General features: G+C 35.2%; 1 protein-coding gene across 1 annotated transcript; it reads left to right on the top strand.

Annotated features, from left to right (window-relative positions):
• The first annotated feature begins 2,823 nt into the window (after positions 1-2,823).
• MMT (methionine S-methyltransferase) lies at positions 2,824-19,206 on the top strand. The gene is made up of 12 exons (XM_089820938.1): positions 2,824-3,091; positions 6,831-7,027; positions 7,333-7,539; positions 7,749-7,844; positions 14,345-14,533; positions 15,195-15,383; positions 15,479-15,715; positions 16,633-16,767; positions 16,867-17,187; positions 17,294-17,473; positions 17,572-18,531; positions 18,694-19,206. Exons 1-12 carry the CDS (start codon positions 2,848-2,850, stop codon positions 19,006-19,008), a joined length of 3,270 nt encoding a protein of 1,089 aa, XP_089677064.1. The 5' UTR covers positions 2,824-2,847; the 3' UTR covers positions 19,009-19,206.
• The last annotated feature ends 1,057 nt before the right edge of the window (positions 19,207-20,263 follow it).

Genomic DNA, 20,263 nt, shown 5'->3' with positions numbered 1-20,263 from the left:
GCCAAGCCCTAAATTGAGGAATCAACCTTGAAATTGAAGTGTAGAAGAAGCAAAACAAATGTAAATATTCACCTTGCTTGTAGAAACCCTTGTCAATAAGAATTTTCAATGTTTGGGTGTTGTAGATGTTGAATTTGCAATGAAGGATGTAGAAAATATCCATAAATGCAATCGATCCACCAAAACTACACCATGGAGCCATGGATGTAAATGTGCATCAATGTAGAAGATGACAAATGCTACAATGTAGATCTCCTCCCTTGATGGCCAACAAACTGCTAGATCATGAAGAGGAAATGCTCACAACGAATCCTTGAATCTTTGAATGCCTTGAATGCTTGATGAAAGTCTACTTATTTGAATGCTTGAGTGCTTGAACTTGTGTGTGTATTTTCTATAATGACTGTAGAAGTGAAAATGAGGTGCCTAGGCTTATTTTTATATTAATTTTTGGGCAAAAAAAAAATGCAAGTAGACAGGGTCACCTAATTTTCTAATTCATAACCTCGAGACAAAACTAGCCTTGAGATTCAAAATGCTTGGAGAACAAGTTGACCTAGATCGATCTAGTTTGGAACAAGGCGAACTAGGTTGACCTAGTCTAAAACAGGGTGACCTAGGTTGACCTATTCTGGAATAGGTCGACCTATTCTAGAATAGGTCAATCTAAGTCGACCTCTTCTAGGGTTGGTCCATAATGAGCTAACCTCAAGGTCTTAGATTCCACATTAATGAAAATGGAAGATGTGTGACATAGTAGGAAAAAGAGTTGATTGAGCACACATCCATCCATGGTCCATAAAGTCACTAAAGGATGGGAGCTAAAAGGCTTTAAATGATGGGTGCTTCCATTTTAAGACAGTACATAAGGTGACCATAACATCTAAATATAAACACAATGTATCACATAGTATCCAATCACTCATGATATATAAGTCAAATTACAATGCAATGTCATACATCAAAATCCTCAAATATCACTGAAGTAACCAACACATGCATGAAAAGTGGCCTAAAAGACTTTGGCAAAATGACCTAAAAAGAAAACTATGGATGGGCACTACACAATACCCTTCTTGGTATAAAATATTAAACTACTAAATACACCACACCTGAGTACAAAATAATTATTTTATGGTTTTGATCTATTTTAGAATTAGAGACCATGGGAAAACCCTTCTAATACATGCAACTATCAATATGATTGAGCTCTTATATAAAATGAAAAGGCTCAGGCTAGTGCTATATCCAAGGATAACACAATATACCACTATAATGATAAAAAAATGCGGAAGGGTTTCAATACAAAAAAGTTGAAATGATGAGAATAAATTGCATTGTAAGAGCAATTAAATTTACCTCCTATAGCAATGAGAGCTTCAAATAGAATAATTGCAACATTAAAAACAAGGGAATTTCTAGGACAACACTTTAAAAAAACCCTAAAATAGAAATATGATAGTACAAACAATTGTATGCCCTACTGAACAAATGCAAATGATACAAGACAAGGTTTTGAAGAGTGTAAACGAAAATGAAGGGAATTAAGTAATACTTGAGTATTTATTAAAACTTTTGTCAAGATAACATGCAATGTATCAAGAAAACCAAGTTGTCCCATAAATAAGGAAGTGGAGAACATTTGCAAGACGAAATGACAATTTTATGGGAATGACCAATTTCATAGCCAAATGATGACACCTGTAAATAGAGAATGTCATACTTAGCAACAAGAAAGGTGAAACTGAATCGTAATAACAAGAATGAAGTCGACGAGGGTGACGTAAAAATGGAAGGCGTATAGCAATAAACACTATACCATTTATGAGTTAAAATGGAAGGCGTATAGCAATAAACACTATACCATTTATGAGTTATAAATTATTATAATGACAAACTAAAGGTCACAATTTATTCAATTGTCTTGCAAGCATTTTGCTCATTTTAAAAGCCCCTGGAAAGAGGTCATATAATACTAAACCAATTCAACCAATCATAATTGGGATAAGCCATTTATACAAAATAGGAAAATAAAAAAGAATATATGAGCTTTAGAATATTTGAATTACAAAAAAATAGTTACTTATAATTGGTTGATTTATACCAAAAAAATTCACTATTTTGTACATATCAATGCAACATACTAGCCTATGACAAATACAATAAAACACATACAATACAATGATCTATTGATCACTTTTTTATTATAAATAAAGTGGTGTCTCTTATGGAATTGGGTGGCTCACATTAAAATATATAAAAAATACAATCACCCTAAATAAAAAGACTAAGGAGAATGTAAAAAATCCGTCCACTACTAAATTTTTTTAATATAATACTGTTAAAATATTCTTAGGATACCACTTGAAAGTTTAAATTAAAACTTCAAAGTCAATTCCATTCAATATGTATTACTTTTATTTGATTGGAGCAATTCTATAATCAATTTCGATTAAATAAATAAAAGATATAATAAAACTTTTTAACATGTCCCATAACTATCTTTGAAACGGTGAACGTTAGAAGTCTGTTTGCAAGATAAAACGTGGTCAGAAGGCATTGGGAACGAGTGGCGGGAACGAAATCGGAGAGTCTCACTGCGCGCAGATTTCATCAACGTCTGCCAGATGGAGGTTTAGTTGTGGACGGGACCACCCAGCAGTCGGGAACGCACTCACAATTTTCCATTTTTTAGGGAGTGGCAGCTTTAAACAACGATCTACAATAATTTGGTTCTGGTCCCTTCTTATTTACGCACGTCGCGATCTCTCAAATTGCACAGCAAACTGCCTTTTAAACCGAATTAAGAAGCGAGGGGAGTGGAAAGGGACGGAAAGGAAGGGAAGAATGGAATTGAATGGAGGCAGGGAGAGTGAAGTGGAAGCCTTCTTGGCAGAGTGCAGGCGCTCTGGAGATAGTGCTTACAATGCCATAAAAGGCATCCTGGAGAGGCTTGACAATGTCCAAAGTCGGAAACAAGCGCGGGTGTTCCTTGCCTCAGTGCAAAGGCACATTGCTGCCACTGACCCCCACGACCGCCTCTCCACTTTGCACTTCAACATTCATGATTTGTCCCTCTCCAGTTACGAAGGTCATTTCTTCCTTGCTTTTTTTCTTTCTATTCACTTCTTCGTCACCATATATTTTCAATCATAGCCTGCAATGTTAACATGGATGGGTTATATTTGTTTTGACCTCTGCTCAGTCCAATTTTCTAGTATGACTAGCGTGATTCAGTAGTTATTCATTCGATTGGATCCGATCAGTTAACATGAGTGGGACGACCCTTGACACGAAATCCCATTTCAACATTACTTAAAGCATCCCCAAATGTCTAAGCTACAAAATTGTAAGATACATTTATTTCTGCATGATGCAAAAATCGGGGATTTGCCGGAAAGAAATTAGTTGTCAAAAATTTCCCTTTTCTAGGGAAGTTAAAAACGAAGCAAATGTGATTTTCTTTGGATCACTTTTCGCCCTCGTAGCCCTTACCTTCGTCTCCTAGATTGCAGCTCGCTATTTTCCCCATTTTCTATTTCTAGTTCTTTCACTGTGCATCTCTTAAAAGTAACGATTAAAGTAACTAAAACCCTAATCGCTTGGGACAACTGTCACTACTGGCAAGATTTATGGTTTAATTTGCAATTATATCAAATTTATATACCATGAATCTAGATGTACTTGTTTCACGTTGACAACCAAGGAGGAGCAGAAAAGCCTGTAGTAGATATTAATGCTTTAATGGAGGGCTCAGGGAATAGCGAGCAGATTAAAAAGTCCAATATATCATGCCTTCATTTGTATATTTTCTTTCTGATTTCTTATTTCTGTATTCAGTGGACTATATTTTGAGTTGCTCCATGTACAAACAGCCAGTCAATGCCATGGGCCAAATTTTCCCATGGTTATAAATATTTGAAAGACTCAGTTACGAAATTGATACCTCCATCTATGACACTGCGGTCTCTGTATTGTCATCTTTCTACTTTTGTGGAAATGAGAAAATGGTAGTGTATTGGCATGTTCCAGTTTAAGCCAATAGACTGAACATATTATGTTTTTTTCTTCTAAGTACCTTGCAATTGCGATACTATTACTATTTGTTCTAAGAATCTTTGCATCCCTCATGAAATACACTGTTATGCTGTGGTTTAGCTACAATGGCTGATTTTTTGAACCACGAGCCAAATATACAAGGTTAACAAGAGGGTTTGTCTCAAAAAAGGAGTATCTTTGCTAAAAGAAATGGTCTATTTTCACTTTTAGCAAATGTCTAACCAGCATTAGCAAATACAAGATGAGTGAAGTTAAAACTGTAGCAGACCACAACTGTATCTCTCCATTATCAACACTTGACAAAACAATAGTAGCACTAGCAAACGCAATATCAAAGACAAAAAACCCACAAATTCATAAAAGGAAGACATGCAAAATTCTTACAGTACTCCTAACAATTGATTTTTATACATGTGAAACAAGTGGATCTCCATTTAGATAAGATTGTCTCAATACCAGCTCACACGTAACTTGCTTACATCTGTACCTTTACAATGCCCATTTCTGCATTGTAATCTTTTGTTGTTGCATTTTTGGGACGTCAATTTTGAGGTCTTCATTAGCTTACCTAACAACTACAATATTATGACCTCATGCAATTAAGAAATAATTTGAATTATATAGTTTGTAACATTTGTATTTTCTCCTCTTCATGAGTTGTCTCAGTGATATGCTAGAGTGGCTCTTTTGTGTTGTGATCTGCTCAATAACAATTCCTTGTTACTCAGCAACATATGTGTCGCTCAATACAAATTGATATTTATATTGGATGCTGATCATTATACAACTTGATGTGGAGATGGTGTTGGCGCCTTCGTAGTCATAGTTGCAGATTCCAGTATGGTTGATAAAATAATCGAATTCTCTTTTGACAATAAGTTTGGAATATATTCAATAGCCATTCTTATTGTGTAGCAAATAAAGGATTCATGTTTGAATGCTGACTTGCTTATATATACTTTGCTGAATCATCAAATCCATTTTCTTGAGTAAGACAAGTTGTAGTTGCTGTAATAAATGTTGATTTTTGATCTCTACTTGTCTTTCGGTTCAGAATGTGGCAGTTACATTGTCTATGCATTTCAGGGTTTCAGGACGGGACACGACAAATGCATTTTGAACAGCCAATTAAAATAGGGAGACATTGATTGCTTACTGCCATCTTCTTTGTCTTCCTGAGCACCATGAATGGAACTATTTTCTCTTTGATTATCACGTCTATTTTTCTTAAAGAAAATCATATATCCAATCTCTGCAATTGCATGCAATCTGAAGATTTTAATCCAATTTTTTTTGTTAATCACGGCCCATTGAGAATAAGTTATGTTCTTCTGTTTTGTCTTCTTTCTATATAATTTTAGCTCAACCTTTTAATGTCGGTCCCATTTTATGAATACCTCCACATGACCTCAAATTGTTTACTTGATCTTCCATGGTTTCATTTATTCACAATTATAGAACACTGTTATTTCATCAAAATATTTGAACTTTTGGCTTTTTCACCAAACAAACTAAATTATATCTACCATTTTTTACTAGATTGTCAGATTTGGATGGTGGATTTTGGTATCTGACTGTCCTAGTTCAGTAAGGGTAAAGCTCTATCATCATTAGTTTTCTGCTCAGCTGGTCAGTTAATCTGTTTGTCAATTGTTTTTCTATAATATGTTCTGAAAATCTACAAATATAGGTCAAGCTCAAACAAGTGGATATGCTATCTGATACTAATAGTTAGCCCCTTATGAGCAACACCTTCTTAAGAGCAACATTTAATAAATTACTACCAGAATTCCACCTTAGATGTGTTTTATTAATGTCCTCCCAAAACTTTCTCTGGGTTAAATGTATCTGGATATGAAAATTGTCAATCAATTATTTTTTGTAATTTTGTTGTTTCACCTACAGAATAAAACAAATTTTAGAAAGTGAACACCTCAAAAGCTCATGCCTGTTATATATTTTGTCTGTCCGTCCAACATACTCAAACTTCTACAATTCGTTGGAGGTCAGAATTTTACAGAACAGGCAGTAACAAAATCTTTGGATTTATATTGTATATACCCTCGTTTACCAGTGGTATGTAGTGTGCATTGTATCTAAGTTGTATTATGTTTTCATCTATAATCTTTTAGGAGTTTTTGAACACTTTTAGTATTTCAATCTACATCAAGGGTTTTGAAAACATTGGTCATTGTTTGTAAGGTTTGTTTCTCATCACACACATCCTGGATTCCTGTTGATTGTTGGTATTTTTGTTTCATGAGCACTTTCTTTTGATAATAAACTTTATTTTCACCAGTTTCAATCTTTCACATGGGCTTTTGTTTGATAATACATTTGATGTTTACAAATTTCGCTCTCCTTTTTCTTTTGGTTCTGTGAGGCTTATCTTCTACTCGGGTACTTTATGATTATGCGGTGCTTGGATATAATCATTGGAAATTGGGAGGAATTACACATGGATAAAAAAAAATTATAAGACAATTTTTTTGATTAGGAGTCATTATAAATTAAGACATTCATTATCTTTGGCAGTTGATATTTTGAATTCTTACAAGGTAGACATAGCTCTTCCTTCAACTCTAATGGCAGCTCTAATTAGTTGAATACTGTTCAATTGACATTACTATGACCATAGCTATGCCTTGGACCACTAGTCATCAACAAGAACCATCCAGTCCATTTTGCTCGTTTATTCTCTGTTGTGAGCACTTGTTGCTTTTAAAAAAATATTAAATCTTTTGACTGACAAGTATTTGTTTGTTAATCAGGTTTTCAGCAGAATAGGAAGAAGTTGACAATGATGGAGCTTCCGAGTATTTTTATTCCAGAGGACTGGTCCTTTACATTTTTTGAAGGAATCAACAGGTACCCTGATTCTATGTTTAAGGACAGAACAGTGACTGAACTTGGTTGTGGGAATGGATGGATATCCATTGCATTAGCTGAAAAGTGGTCCCCTCAGAAGGCAAGCTCCTATTAAATGCTCATTTCTGCCAATTTGATTATTGCAGTATTGGAGATCTCTGATTTACCTTTACTTTAATTGGACAAACCTAATTTAATTCAAATTGTCGATCCTTCCCATGTTAAATGCTTCTCTTGTCTTATTGCTTAGGCTGCAACTAAATTCTAACATCAGATGGGGATTTTTTGGTATTGGAGATTATTGTGTTGCACAAAAATTATTCATATTGTGTGTATAATAATGTGCACTTATACACCTATGAATGTCTAATATATTTGTAATTGATTCATTTATTCCTTTTACAGGTTTATGGTCTTGATATTAATCCCAGAGCTGTCAAAGTTGCCTGGATAAACTTGTATCTGAACTCCTTAGATGAGAATGGGTTCCCAATTTATGATGATGAGGGGAAAACTCTGCTTGAAAGGGTAGAATTCCATGAATCAGATCTCTTATCTTACTGCAGAGAACACAACATCATGGTTGATCGTATTGTGGCCTGCATTCCACAGGTACCCAGTTCATGTTCTCTAATATTTCTTTGTCTGCATGATTGTTTCAACTAATTTCAAAGGAGCAAGATTGACTCCCTATTGTTACTAGAGTTTGGATCATTGCAGTTTTGACTTATAGAGCTGTTGAAATGATTAGGATAGTATTTCTTGATGGTTTTCAATTTCTACTTGATTGTAATATTGTGATTGAAATCAATTATATGCAGATACTTAATCCGAATCCTGAAGCCATGTCAAAATTAATCACAGAAAATGCCAGTGAGGAATTCTTGTATTCACTTAGCAATTACTGTGCACTTCAGGTAAAGATGACGACTTTATGATTTCATTATCTCTCTTTGTGATTCATGAGATTTACTATCTTAGTGTTATCTCTTGTTTGGTGATGTGAGGAATATAAATTCTGGAGGAACTATGGATCACAGATAAATTTTGTTCTCATTGCATTCTAATTGGAGGTAGTTCTACTATAGAAAGAAATTTAAATGCTTGACTTAGCATTTACATTGACTTTTTCTATTTTTGTAGTTACCTGGTTATCTGACATCTGAGTACTGTCATCTAAATACAAACACATGTAATATTTGCTGCTGCTTTCCAACAGTGGAATATTCTTAGCCTGATCACAATGGGTAGTCTGCAGGGAATTCACCTGTTTCTTTAGCTTAACCAGTTAATCACTTTTCTTCTATTCTACTCTAAATTTTGTGGTTTTCTTGACTGACACAGTTTGCAGTGAAATAGCCCCACCTATCTCATCTCATCACTTAATGAGAACAGAATAGTTGTCCTGGTCCAAGGTTGATGAATCATGAGATCACCCTATTCCTACTGTAATTTTAAAAAGTTGAAAGGTCCCTAGCCACAAAGAGACTCAGGCTCAGATAAGTCCCTGTATATTGCACTTAAGTTTGTGGGCTTTCTTGAAGAATTTTTTCAAGGGCTTATCTAATCTCTTTATCCACATGATGCCAAAAAATTTGATAATTTTGCTATTTATAGGTATGGTTGAGTAGAATTTTGTAAGGTATAGACTGCCATATTTTTGTGTAAAGGTCCAATAGGCCACCTCGATATTTCAAAAAGCCGCCAGAGGTTTATTAATCACGTGACATTGCCACACGGGCTTGTTATATTTTATTAATCACTCTATATATCTGCATACACATTATCCTCTCCTAGAATTTTCCTTCCATTCAAAATCTGATAAAAAAATATGTACATACATTATCAATTGTGAACACCATAGCTATTTTGTGTTCTATTTCTTTTTTGTTGCAATTGTTTAACTTTATTTGCTATAATAACTTCTTGGCTGTGGTCTTTGGATCCAGTCCTCTCAATGGTAGCTTTTACTGGAGCTAACACCCTTTTGCCTGTTTTGTTCAAGGCACTAGATCAAGTTTCTTTGAGGGTCCCTACCTATCACTAAATCTATTTCATTTGCAACCGTCAAGTATTGGGTAGTTTGATATTTGTGCTCATTTGTTTAATAAAAGAGAATATACACACACATATACATTAAATACATTCGTTTACACACATTTATGCCCCACAAATGTCCTCTTTCTGTGAGAGACATCCTCCTACTTTGTAGCAGCAGTGATGACATGATGGAGGGACATGTCCGTACAGTGGCATCTCAGAAATGTCCACTTTTTGTAGACAACAGTTTTCTGTGGGAGCACTGTGAATTTACAACAAATTTGTTTCTTTTTCTATCTGAGCTCCAGCCTGTTTAACTGTTCAACCAACTCTCCAACAATGTCTTTTTGTTATGAAACAATTTCAAACAAACATAACCTATTTGGAGTCTTATATGCTCACTTTGGAGTAATGTTATGGTGAGATGTGGTGTAGATCTTGGTGTCCTATTTACTTGTCAGTAGTAAATCAGTTTGAACAGCTCATCATTCCAATTTGTGGTGCATGTAATCACACACAACAAAAGATAGTGCTTTCTATATAAAGAGATTTCTTTTGCAACCAAAGGAATGTCTTGTGGAGAAAGCAAAATCATTTGTGCAACAAAACAAAGACATTAACTTGCTCAATAACATGAATCTCTCTCACATTAACATAAATCTTTTGCCTAGCAATATAAGTGTCTTGTAAGTCAGCCTTTTGCCTAGCTGAAGGAATCTGGTGTGCAGCAATAGGATATCTTTCTACACGAAGCAATCCCTTGTGTAGCAAGAAGAATATTCTTCTAATCTTGCACATGATTCGGGGCATATTGAGGGTGTTGTGAGGAATCTGCATTTTGTTGAGGAAACTGGAAATTAGTGTCAAAGTTTGTTTGACAGTTTGGGTTTGTGGTTTTACAAGGAGTTTTTTATATGATTTATTGGGTTGCTTACAAAGTTTGAGATGACTTTGAGTAAACAGATGTCTATGGGGTTACATTAGTGTTCCCTGGAATTGTTTGGTCTGGGGGAAGGATATCTTTAGTTTGCCAAAGGGTAGATTTTTCAGGTGTTTCTGATGACTTTTGGAGAGTTATGAATTTTACCACATGGAAATTCTACACCAATGAACTGTTGGAATCTATAAGTCTGTTAGTTTCCTGTTGGCAACTTGTTTGTTGTGGTTTCAACTTTCAAGCTATGCACCATCTTGAGGCTAACGCAGATTTTTTGGGTAGTTGGAGACAGTTACAATTATGTGGTTTGAAGTCATTTGTAATAATGTGATATCGATCAAGGAGAATAGTGAGGTGGAGTGCAATCATGTGAGGGTCCTGTGGTGATATTTTGTAGCCCATGCAAAGGTAAGTGTTAGTGAAAGTGAGAAGCCACTCAGGCTTATTGTAACTGTTTTTCAGAAATCTATAAAATTAATTCTGATGTTTTTGTTTAGTCAGTTTTAAATTTAAATAAATAAACACTAATTGAATTTATTATTTTATTCAGGAATTTATAATATGATAAGTAAGTACTCAGTTCCAAATGACCAATATTATAAACATATTGAACTCAGCTTGTTTATATTGTATAAGCTCTGACATTAAATGTAGATATAGGTTTTCTGTAATATTATTCACAAGGTTGCTAGCTATCTTTGTAGTCTCATTTATGCACAGTAGCAAACCCATTCCAAAAAACCAAGGAAACAACAGTGGAAAAACTCTTTCTTTGCCTTACAAAGGTCTCCTTTCCGACTGCCAAAGTGCTATGTCCCACTGCAACAATCTCCTTCATTTTTTAAACATTTTTTGACTAGATTGTGATTGCCCTTTTTGAGACTCACAAATGGCATTTGAAAAGGTGCAATTGGATGGGAGTGTCCTATGTCTGCTAGTTCATTTGTCAAAGCTCTGTGGGCACCAACTTTAATGCCTCCTTCAATATGACGTGAGCCCGAGTAATCCTTACAACCTTACTTTTAGATATTAGACCATGCAATCTTAAATTGGTGCAACAGCTCGTGACCAGAAAATAAAATATTATCTCTGGGTTACTTTGAATAATTGTTTTTTTGTATCTCTGGGTTACAAAACAATATAATTTTTTTTTTTTTTTCTTGACTAACCATCACACAAATTCCCGAATTAGCACAATTTTGACCCTTGTATGAAGTGAAAATTGTTGAACCCGAAGATTTCTGTCTTCGAATTTCTCAACAAACTGTGAAGGTTTTGTCCTCAGGGTAATGTTTCACCAAAGCTTAAAATCTCTCCAAGAGAGTTTTTGGAAATGGATATGAATATAATGACTTTTTTTTGTAATTCTTTATCCATTCAATCCTAAACATAATTAAATTTCTTCTTAATTGAGTATTCATCTTTTTCCAATATATGTATGTATATTAATTTAATCAGCGAGTATGCTTAAGAGTCCATGCCCATAAAAAGATTTTGAGAATACATCCCGAAAACTGGCTGCCCTTGTCTAGGGCCTATTAGAACTATAAGCTGTAACTCCTACTCTAGACATAATATCACTTTGAATTTCTCTTCCTCTTCCTTGGCTGCCTCAGCTTGATTTGAGGGCAATGTCCAGTTAATAGTATCGACATTGGAGACCCTATAATTTTTTTGAGGAAACCTAAACCCCAATGGGGTGGAAAGCATGCCAAGCCCTATATCTACTTTAAAAACCAAGCCCCACAGTTGAAGCTTCAGAACAGATTTTCAGTTCCACATCCCATTTGAGTTTGATAAAGTCTTCAATAACTCTCTTCACAGTGTCCTTGGATTCTCCTAAATTCAGCATGACTGTCGCAAACTGAGTGTCAACAACAGAATTAACTCAAAGCTGTTCTGCTTTGATCAATGCTTTTCCTAGCACAATCTTATCATTTCTAGAATCACCGAGGAGTTAATTTTAAGTATTTTCCCTTACACAGCTCTGAGATTGCTCAAGGCAACCTGACACACTTCGGGTAAGTTCACTGTTAGATTCATGAATGCAGCATGAAAAATCTTTATTTTTTGGCATAGGACTCCAGTAGTGTTAAGTGCATTTCACAGCACCCATTGAGTTTTTGAGTGATTCAGAAGTACCATTGGTGGCAGACAAGGTACACCTATGCTTTCAAAGACTTGATTAAAAAACACGCATCTTGCCTCATATTTTGGTTAGTAGATTGCTTTTGTTGATAATTTTTTGCCCTTGCACATTCTTAATGAGGGCTTATAGAGGTAATTGGGTACTCTAGCTTGATTCTTTGGGCTTTGAAAAAATGTCGCTGATAATAGACAAAGTTAATGATCTTAATCTTCAATAACTCTTCTCAAATACCCCATTCCCGACAAAGGCGAGTCTACAATAATGCCAGTATGATTGCTTTCAAGAGTGTAATGAATGTATGCTCTTGTGTTTTAACAAGGTAAACATCAATGGTTGATTTTCTTTGTCATCTGAGCTTTATTAATTGATGAGGTTTTCTTTCTCATTAAAGATCGAGCCACCTCCCAAAGTAGTTTGTACAATTTTATTTACGTTCCAACAGACAATTGAAATTCTCAATAGATTTTTGTGACAGATCTTATCCACTGCATCCATGAAAAGATGGACGAGATTATTGTGAATTTAGTAATGTTTTAAAATATAATTGTTTTTTGTAATGCAAATCTTTATTGTAGAACAAAATAAAAATGGAAAACATACAAAACCAAATAGATACATTAAAAACTTGTATGCGCATGTGCTAACAATACAGTATGCAGTTTTTGAGTCTAATATAGTAGACATGAATTTATGGGTTTCTATATAGACGTGTTTACCAAGTTTCACATTATCCAAAGGTTTTAAAAAGGTCTAGCTCATCTGAGATCAGGTCCATGCTCCCATCCAATAATTCTGAAGCTGGTATTTAGGAGAACAGGGAACAGAAGAGAAGATTATATTGTTGGGAGACAATATGAGGTCAGAAAATAGCAATTCAGGAATGCAATTCTTGCCACCAACCTATTGGAAAGTATTGAAAAATACACAGCAAGTCTTCTTGTACAAGGGCCATGAAGCATCCTTGATATGAATTCAATTCACAAGTCACCGTTAGAGAATACAGTAGTCTTGCATGTTAGCAGTCATGACCCATCAAGGCACATGACAACGAAAGCAACTAGTATATCACAAGTCACATGAGATGAAAGCACTAGCATCCACACAGCATACATCAATAGGGGTAATGGTACCCCAGAAGGAAGATAAAAATGAAAGCACTAGCCATATGTTAACTAGATTTTTTACTCTTATGTCCTCATTAAGGTATAGAAAGAGTAAGGTCATTGACATAATCAAGTCATGTAACACTAATATATTCAACTTGTTCCAGCAATGTGCCTATAAGATGCATTCACTCTTAACCACAAAAATCTTTGGGAAAGTAGCACCCCCATCATAAATTTTCCTCCGCAATGCTTTGAGAGCTAACCATTCTATTATCCCACCACCAATTCTGTGATTGCATATCCCACCACCAATTCTGTGATTGAAAACTGAAACCTGAACTTAGCTGTTGTCCCATGGGCAATTCTGTGATTTTTTTAAAAGGCTGAAAGCTTAAAGCTAAACTTAGTAAAGTAGGTCTTAGTGAAATGATTATGTGAGTGATCTGGGTAAGTGGTTGGAGAATGATATGTCAACAGTGACTGGTTAGTTTTTAGCAAATTTACTCAGGATGTTTGTAGTTTATAGAAGGTGGCTGATAGAATCCACTTGCGTGGGAATTCTGTGTATATCTGAAAAAACATGGAGTCAAGCTCAACGGGTTTTTGATAATTAATTAGTGTAATTCTTTTTACCTGCAAAAAAGAAATGTGTGCAGCTCAAAACCCTTCAATAAATCTAAAACCATCTAAATTATACCCTTCAATTAATCTACAACCATCTAAATTGCATGATGCAATTAATCAAGGCTAGCCATGAAACTATATTACCTGTAATCTAAAGTTCATTTCAATGATCTTCAATTTTCGGATGAACCTTGTCTAAAACTTTTAGATTAGTTATTGGTCCTGTCTGTCTTAGCCGTCTTTTTTTTGTGATAAAACCATTCTATCATATTTGAGGTACAAATATCCATGAATGGACTTTACAAAGACAATGTTCATTTTCTATTTGAAGGATCAAAGATCTTGATTATTTGGGAAAAGATTTTGGAGATATATGTTTATCAAACTTATTTTATAATATACAACACACTAGTGTCAAGAATAGGTGATGTGGTTGCTTATTTTATTCATTTTCCCTGATTGTAAATAATTATGTCTGCAGTCAACCTGCACTTCTGTTTTCATGGCAATCATTTTGGCTTCAATATTTGACTATGAATGGCTTTTTTTGAAATTTTTCAGGGCTTTGTTGAAGATCAATTTGGCCTTGGTCTTATTGCAAGGGCTGCTGAGGAAGGGATAACATCTATAAGGCCAATGGGTAGAATGATATTCAACATTGGAGGTCGTCCAGGGCAAGCTGTTTGTGAGCGTTTGTTTGAAAGAAGAGGCTTTCGTATTTCAAAACTTTGGCAAACCAAAGTTACTCAGGTTGAGTACATGATGATCTTGTTTTCTTAATAATGCCTCCCACATCTTGAAATGTCCTTGTGACATTGTTACGGATTTCTCTATATACCTTTTTGATCTCTTTACTTAAAACTTTTGATGGAGTCAATACTATGTTCAATAAACCATAGTTACTATTAGGATTATCCGTTTATATATTTTGAAATTCTGATAATGACAAGAAGACACATGGTTAATCGCACATAAGAAGGTATTTACTAGTTCAAAGGAAATCTTAAAATGATTAGGAATCCTACCAATCAGTTCAGGCTATTTATAGAATGCAAGTCTTCGTAGTTTGTAATGAAGTCCTAGAACACACACACACACACACACACACACATATAGCACAGTGAAACTGTCTAGTGGGGTTGTCATTTGGAAAAGGACAGCATAATATTAATAGAAAATCAGTTCTTAAGTGCCTATATATGAAGGATAATAAATCTCCACAATTAAAAAAATGCTGATCTGTCAAAATATTTTTTATTAGTAGTTCCTTCTATAGATTCTTTCCACTGATGTGCTATTCTCCTTTGGAATCTTAAAACTGAAATTTTCATAAAGTTGTTGTTCAGTTGGAAACTTAGTAGATATTCATTGTCTTTTTTGAGCTGACTAGCTGCATTGGTGTCTTTGTCAGGCTGCTGATACAGACATTTCTGCACTTGTTGAAATTGAAAAAAGTAGTCGTCATCGATTTGAGTTCTTCATGGGTCTTGTAAGTGATGAGCCTATTTGCGCTCGGACAGCTTGGGCTTATGCAAAATCTGGAGGGCAAATTTCACATGCTTTATCAGTTTACAACTGCGAGCTACGACAGCCAAATCATGTATGCCAATTTTTTTTCATATCCTGTCAAAGAAATAGTTGTTTTGTGTAGTCAATTTATTTCCCAGATTTTGACTCTATAGTTGCAAATGATAGGTGAAAACCATTTTCAACTTCTTAAAAAAAGGTTTCCATGAAGCTAGCAGTGCTTTGGATTTGTCTTTCAAAGATGATTCAGTAGCAGATGAGAAGATTCCATTTTTAAGTTACCTTGCAAAAGTCTTGGAAGAGCATTCATTTTTTCCCTATGAACCACCAGCAGGCAGTACAAGATTCCGTAATCTAATTGTGCATTTCATGCGCATCTATCATCATGTTCCTCTAACGCCAGATGTGAGTTATTTCTTCTTTCCATTTGTACATATTTGTTATTTTATATCAACCTGTTATGTTTTATCCTTAATCACATAGACATGCACATTTTCTTAAAAATGTTTAATTATTCTTAAGCGTGTGAGTATGGAATTCTTGGCTATTGTATTGTAAATGTAGTACGCGTTGGATTCTTGATGGTTTTCAGTTTGCAATATATATATGAAAATGAAGAGGATATATTTCACTAAAGAAAATATGCTGCAGCAAAAGGCGTTTTTGCAGGAATGAGAATGTATTTGTCATTTTACCAAAATGAGAATGGAAAATTATTTAAAAATAAAAGAATCCCAATACCTGTCTGCCTGAATACATAAGGAGAATATATGTCATATGAATGTCTCCTTACAACAACCTTCTTAAAAAGAGAAGAAAATAGTGCAAATTAAGTTACTGATTCTTGTGGGAGCTACAAAAATGGGAAATAGTTTAATTGATGGTCCTCATTATGCACATTCAGAAAATATTACCTTACATCAACTTAGGATATGAAAAATAATGCTTAAAAGAGTTCAAGATTAAAAATTGTTTGTAACACCTGTAACATGCATTTTTTCCAAACTATTCAATTTTCTCCACAGTTAAAGCTATAGTTAGAATTTAAAATCATTTTATCTGGCTCTGAAATATACACCCAACTGCTTTGCATTGTTTCTTGCTGCTACAGTAAATCACAGAAAAATGAATAGTGAATGCATGCTCAAGGGTAGGTCTTTTGTTATCACTGTTGTCCACCTACACAGTCTTTTGGGAAAGTTTGTTTTAGTGATAAACTTTTTTATAAACAACAAATGACAATGGGTAAAGTTTAAACTATCAGGGCTTATATAAAGCTTTGCAAGACTGTCTAACTCTTTTCAATTGTTTGTTTCCCCAAGAACATAGTCATATTCCCTTCAAGGTCCGCTGCGATTGAAAATGCTTTACGACTCTTCTCACCATGCCTTGCATTGGTTGATCAAAATCTTACAAGAAACCTGCCTAAGCAATGGCTTACTTCTTTGGCAATTCAGGTAAGGAGCAGGGCTACAGGGTTGTGCTTGTTTTACCTTTTTGTTGCCCTTGAAATAGCTTCTTATAAAAATTTATGTTTGAAATTGATGCCATCTCAGAGACAAACAAATGAGAAATTCAGTCCTGAGGCAGTTACTGTAATTGAAGCGCCACAGAGATCTGATGTGATGATTGAATTGATAAAGAAGTTGAAGCCACAGATCGTAGTAACTGGTATAGCTGATTTTGAGGCAAAAACTTCATCAGCTTTTGAGCAGCTGCTTGATGCTACCCAGCACATTGGTTCTCGTCTTTTTCTGGACATGTCTGACCATCTTGAATTATCTAGTTTGCCTGGTACAAATGGTATACTAAAGTATATGGCGACAAATACTTTGCCTTCACATGCATCGATTTTATGTGGACTTGTCAAGAATCAGGTTAATTTGAATTTATCACAAGATTTGATACTTGACATTTAGGATCTCTGTATGTAATTGCTTTCCTTGACATCATTGAAGTAGTGGATATTATTGTTTATTGCAGGTTTACACAGATTTAGAGGTGGCTTTTCTTATATCTGAAAGTCAAGAAGTTTATACGTCACTAGCAAAAACCATGGAGCTTTTGCAGAGTCGGACACCTCTATTTAGCCAGTATTATTATGGTTGCCTTTTCCATGAGCTTCTGAATTTTCAGCTTCCAGATCGTCATCAAACTGCGAAGGTTTTCAGTTTTCACCCAATTTCTTTCCAGTCCCTGGTTACATTTTCTGATCAGTGAGGGCTTGGTTGATATTATCTGATTTTTCTGTTTTTGGACAGAGGACCTGTCGAGAGGAATATTCAGGTAATATGATTGGCATTTCCGACTCAGCTGTTAGGGCTCTTCAGAAAGCAGAGCTGTCAAACTTAGAGCTGAGGGATGTAGATGCGATTCATCTGGACTTGGATCAAAGCTTGCTTCAAGTTCCGTACACTGTAAAAGAAGCAGTGTTTGAAAGTTTTGCAAGACAGAACATCACAGATGCCGAGACTGATCTTGCGCTAGGTGTTGAGGATTTTGTTGAAGGCAAATTTGGATTTCCAGCAGACCAATGCAATGAAATTTTCCTTGGTGATAGTGTTTTGGCATTGTTCACCAAGTTAGTACTGGTCTGTATTCAAGAAGGTGGTACATTATGCTTTCCTACCGGGTGCAATGGAAATTATGTTTATGCTGCTGAATTTCTGAAAGCAAGAATTGCGAGAATTCCAACAAGTATCGAGACTAGTTTTAAGCTCACAGATAAGTTAGTGGAACAATTTTTGGAACCAATAGAGAGACCATGGGTATATATTTCTGGTCCTACCATCAATCCAACAGGCTTGATTTACACCAGTGAAGAAATTTGCTCCATTATTTTGGCTTGCAAGAAATACGGTGCTCAAGTGATATTGGATACTTCATTCTCTGGCCTTGAGTTTGAAATCACAGAGTCAAGAATATGGAATTTGGAATCAGTATTGTCAAAATCATTAAATCCGTCATTTTCACTTTCGCTTCTTGGAGGTTCTTCATTTGAAATGCTTACTGGTGGTCTTGAATTTGGCTATCTCATTATGACTCATATGCCTTTGATTGAAGCATTCAAAGACTTTCCTAGCCTGAGCCGCCCACACGGCACTATCAAGTACACTATTAAAAAGCTGTTAACCATGTGTGGCCAAAAATCAAATGTGTTGCTGGAAGCTATTTGTGAGCAAAAGCAGATTTTGAAAAAACGATTTGAGCAAATGAAAGAGGTAAGCTATGTGAAACTCATCTCTTGTTTATTTTAAAACAATGTTTAGCTTATGTTTTTATTTTTTATTTCTGTAATGGTGTAATGTCAATAAAGTTTTCTTTTTATGTCTGTATTTTCCATGAATCGACATACTTGTTACATGTGCATCTCAATATATCAGATACTTTTGCACTGTGGTTGGGAGGTAATTGATAGTTCTGGAGGAGTTTCAATGGTGGCACGGCCAGTAGCATATGAAGGGAAAACAATACATCTGAAGCAGCCTCTTGATAATGGCATTAAAGAACTCAAACTTGACGGAGACAACATAAGGGAAGCTATCATGAGAACAACAGGTCTATGCATTAATAGTAGTTTGTGGACTGGCATAACAGGCTACTGCCGTTTTGCTCTTGCCCTTGATGATGGAGGATTTCAGCAAGCTTTGTACTTGCTTGAGACATTTAAAAATTATGTTTTTGAAAACAGCCTTTAGTCTTAGGGAAAATTATGACTGAGATGTTTCAATTATGACCATCACTTTTAAGTAATGTAGGTCGCTTGTTGACCTATTATCAGTTTTGGAAAGTTATAAAAAAATTACAATGTATTCATGTTGCAAAATTTGTTACATTGTGACTTGCCCTATTTAATCTATATCTTGAAATCAAATGTATTTGAAATTTTACAACAAGGATTGCAATATTGGTTTGAAAATGGCATTGGCCATGGATGGAGTAGACAATATGCTAGGACTGTGTTTCATGTATCTGGTAATATTATTTGTGAATTTCTTAATTGGTCATTACAAGATAAGAATGTAAAACAGTTATATTGGTTGAGTCTTATTTAAAAACTTGTAGAAATATTTGGCAGTTGCACATGGCACTAGATGTATGACTGTTGGGTGTTGTTCAACACGGAGTGTGAAGCAAATAGTTAGGCATTAGAAGGATGTGTATAGGTGTCCATGGGTTGACCAAGAGGGCAGGGCGGATGCGTGGGTTAGGAGATGGATCTGTTGGCTTTTACGATCCTTGTGATTTAAAATTGTTTCCTTCAGTGGAGGTAGACGATAGTGAATGACAGGATTCAAGGGTTTGGAGGATTTTATGCAGGCATTGGTTGGGCAGATTTTGAAGGTTTCATGTCTCATAACATTTGTGGGTTTTGAGGGCTTCAAGCAGACATAGTTTGGGCAAGTTTCCTACCAAGGACAACACAAGGTGGCACTCACAGTGACAAATAATGACAACACCAACAATACAGGTGAGCCCCACTTGTCAATCTGAATCTTTTATTTGTTTGCTTGTTTTCCTAAGCTCATAAGCCCAAGAAAACCAGAAACTGTAAACCATATGTAAAACTAGTGGTGAATGATAGCAAAGGTGGACCCAATGAATGAAAGTATGGAAAAAGGTTTCCCAGAATCTGATGATATTAGGAGAAACCCAGTTGATGTTAAGTCCGATATTTTAATGGTTCAGAAATAGATAGTAGGATCAGATACAATTATAACAGAATGAGATAAATAGCAAGGTAGGGTCAGATACCTATAGGCTAGACCAAAGGCCCATTTTCGGAATATTAACACATGGAGGTCTTAATCCCTTTTAAATTTTATGAGAACCCCCGAATGATCGCATCAACTGTGCTTTAGACTCTAGTCTCAGCACTCAAGCAGGGGAAATAAGTGATGCAGGGGCCACACAAGCTGGGATACCCTAAGTTAACATATCAAACTTGAGGGA

The sequence above is a fragment of the Cupressus sempervirens genome, chromosome 3 (assembly GCF_028749045.1).
Source record: "Cupressus sempervirens isolate cs-2001-9-10 chromosome 3, ASM2874904v1, whole genome shotgun sequence".
Classification (NCBI taxonomy): Eukaryota; Viridiplantae; Streptophyta; class Pinopsida; order Cupressales; family Cupressaceae; genus Cupressus; species Cupressus sempervirens.
The sequence above is the reverse complement of the archived record's forward strand: the minus strand, read 5'-3'. Positions and strand labels throughout refer to the sequence as shown.

Bases quoted from the DNA above. Each gene is read 5' to 3' on its own strand.
- MMT (XM_089820938.1), top strand. From the start codon at position 2,848: ATGGAATTGAATGGAGGCAGGGAGAGTGAAGTGGAAGCCTTCTTGGCA. The intron at 16,768-16,866 runs GTAAGGAGCAGG...ATGCCATCTCAG, and splicing joins TTACTTCTTTGGCAATTCAG to AGACAAACAAATGAGAAATT. The intron at 17,188-17,293 runs GTTAATTTGAAT...TGTTTATTGCAG, and splicing joins GTGGACTTGTCAAGAATCAG to GTTTACACAGATTTAGAGGT.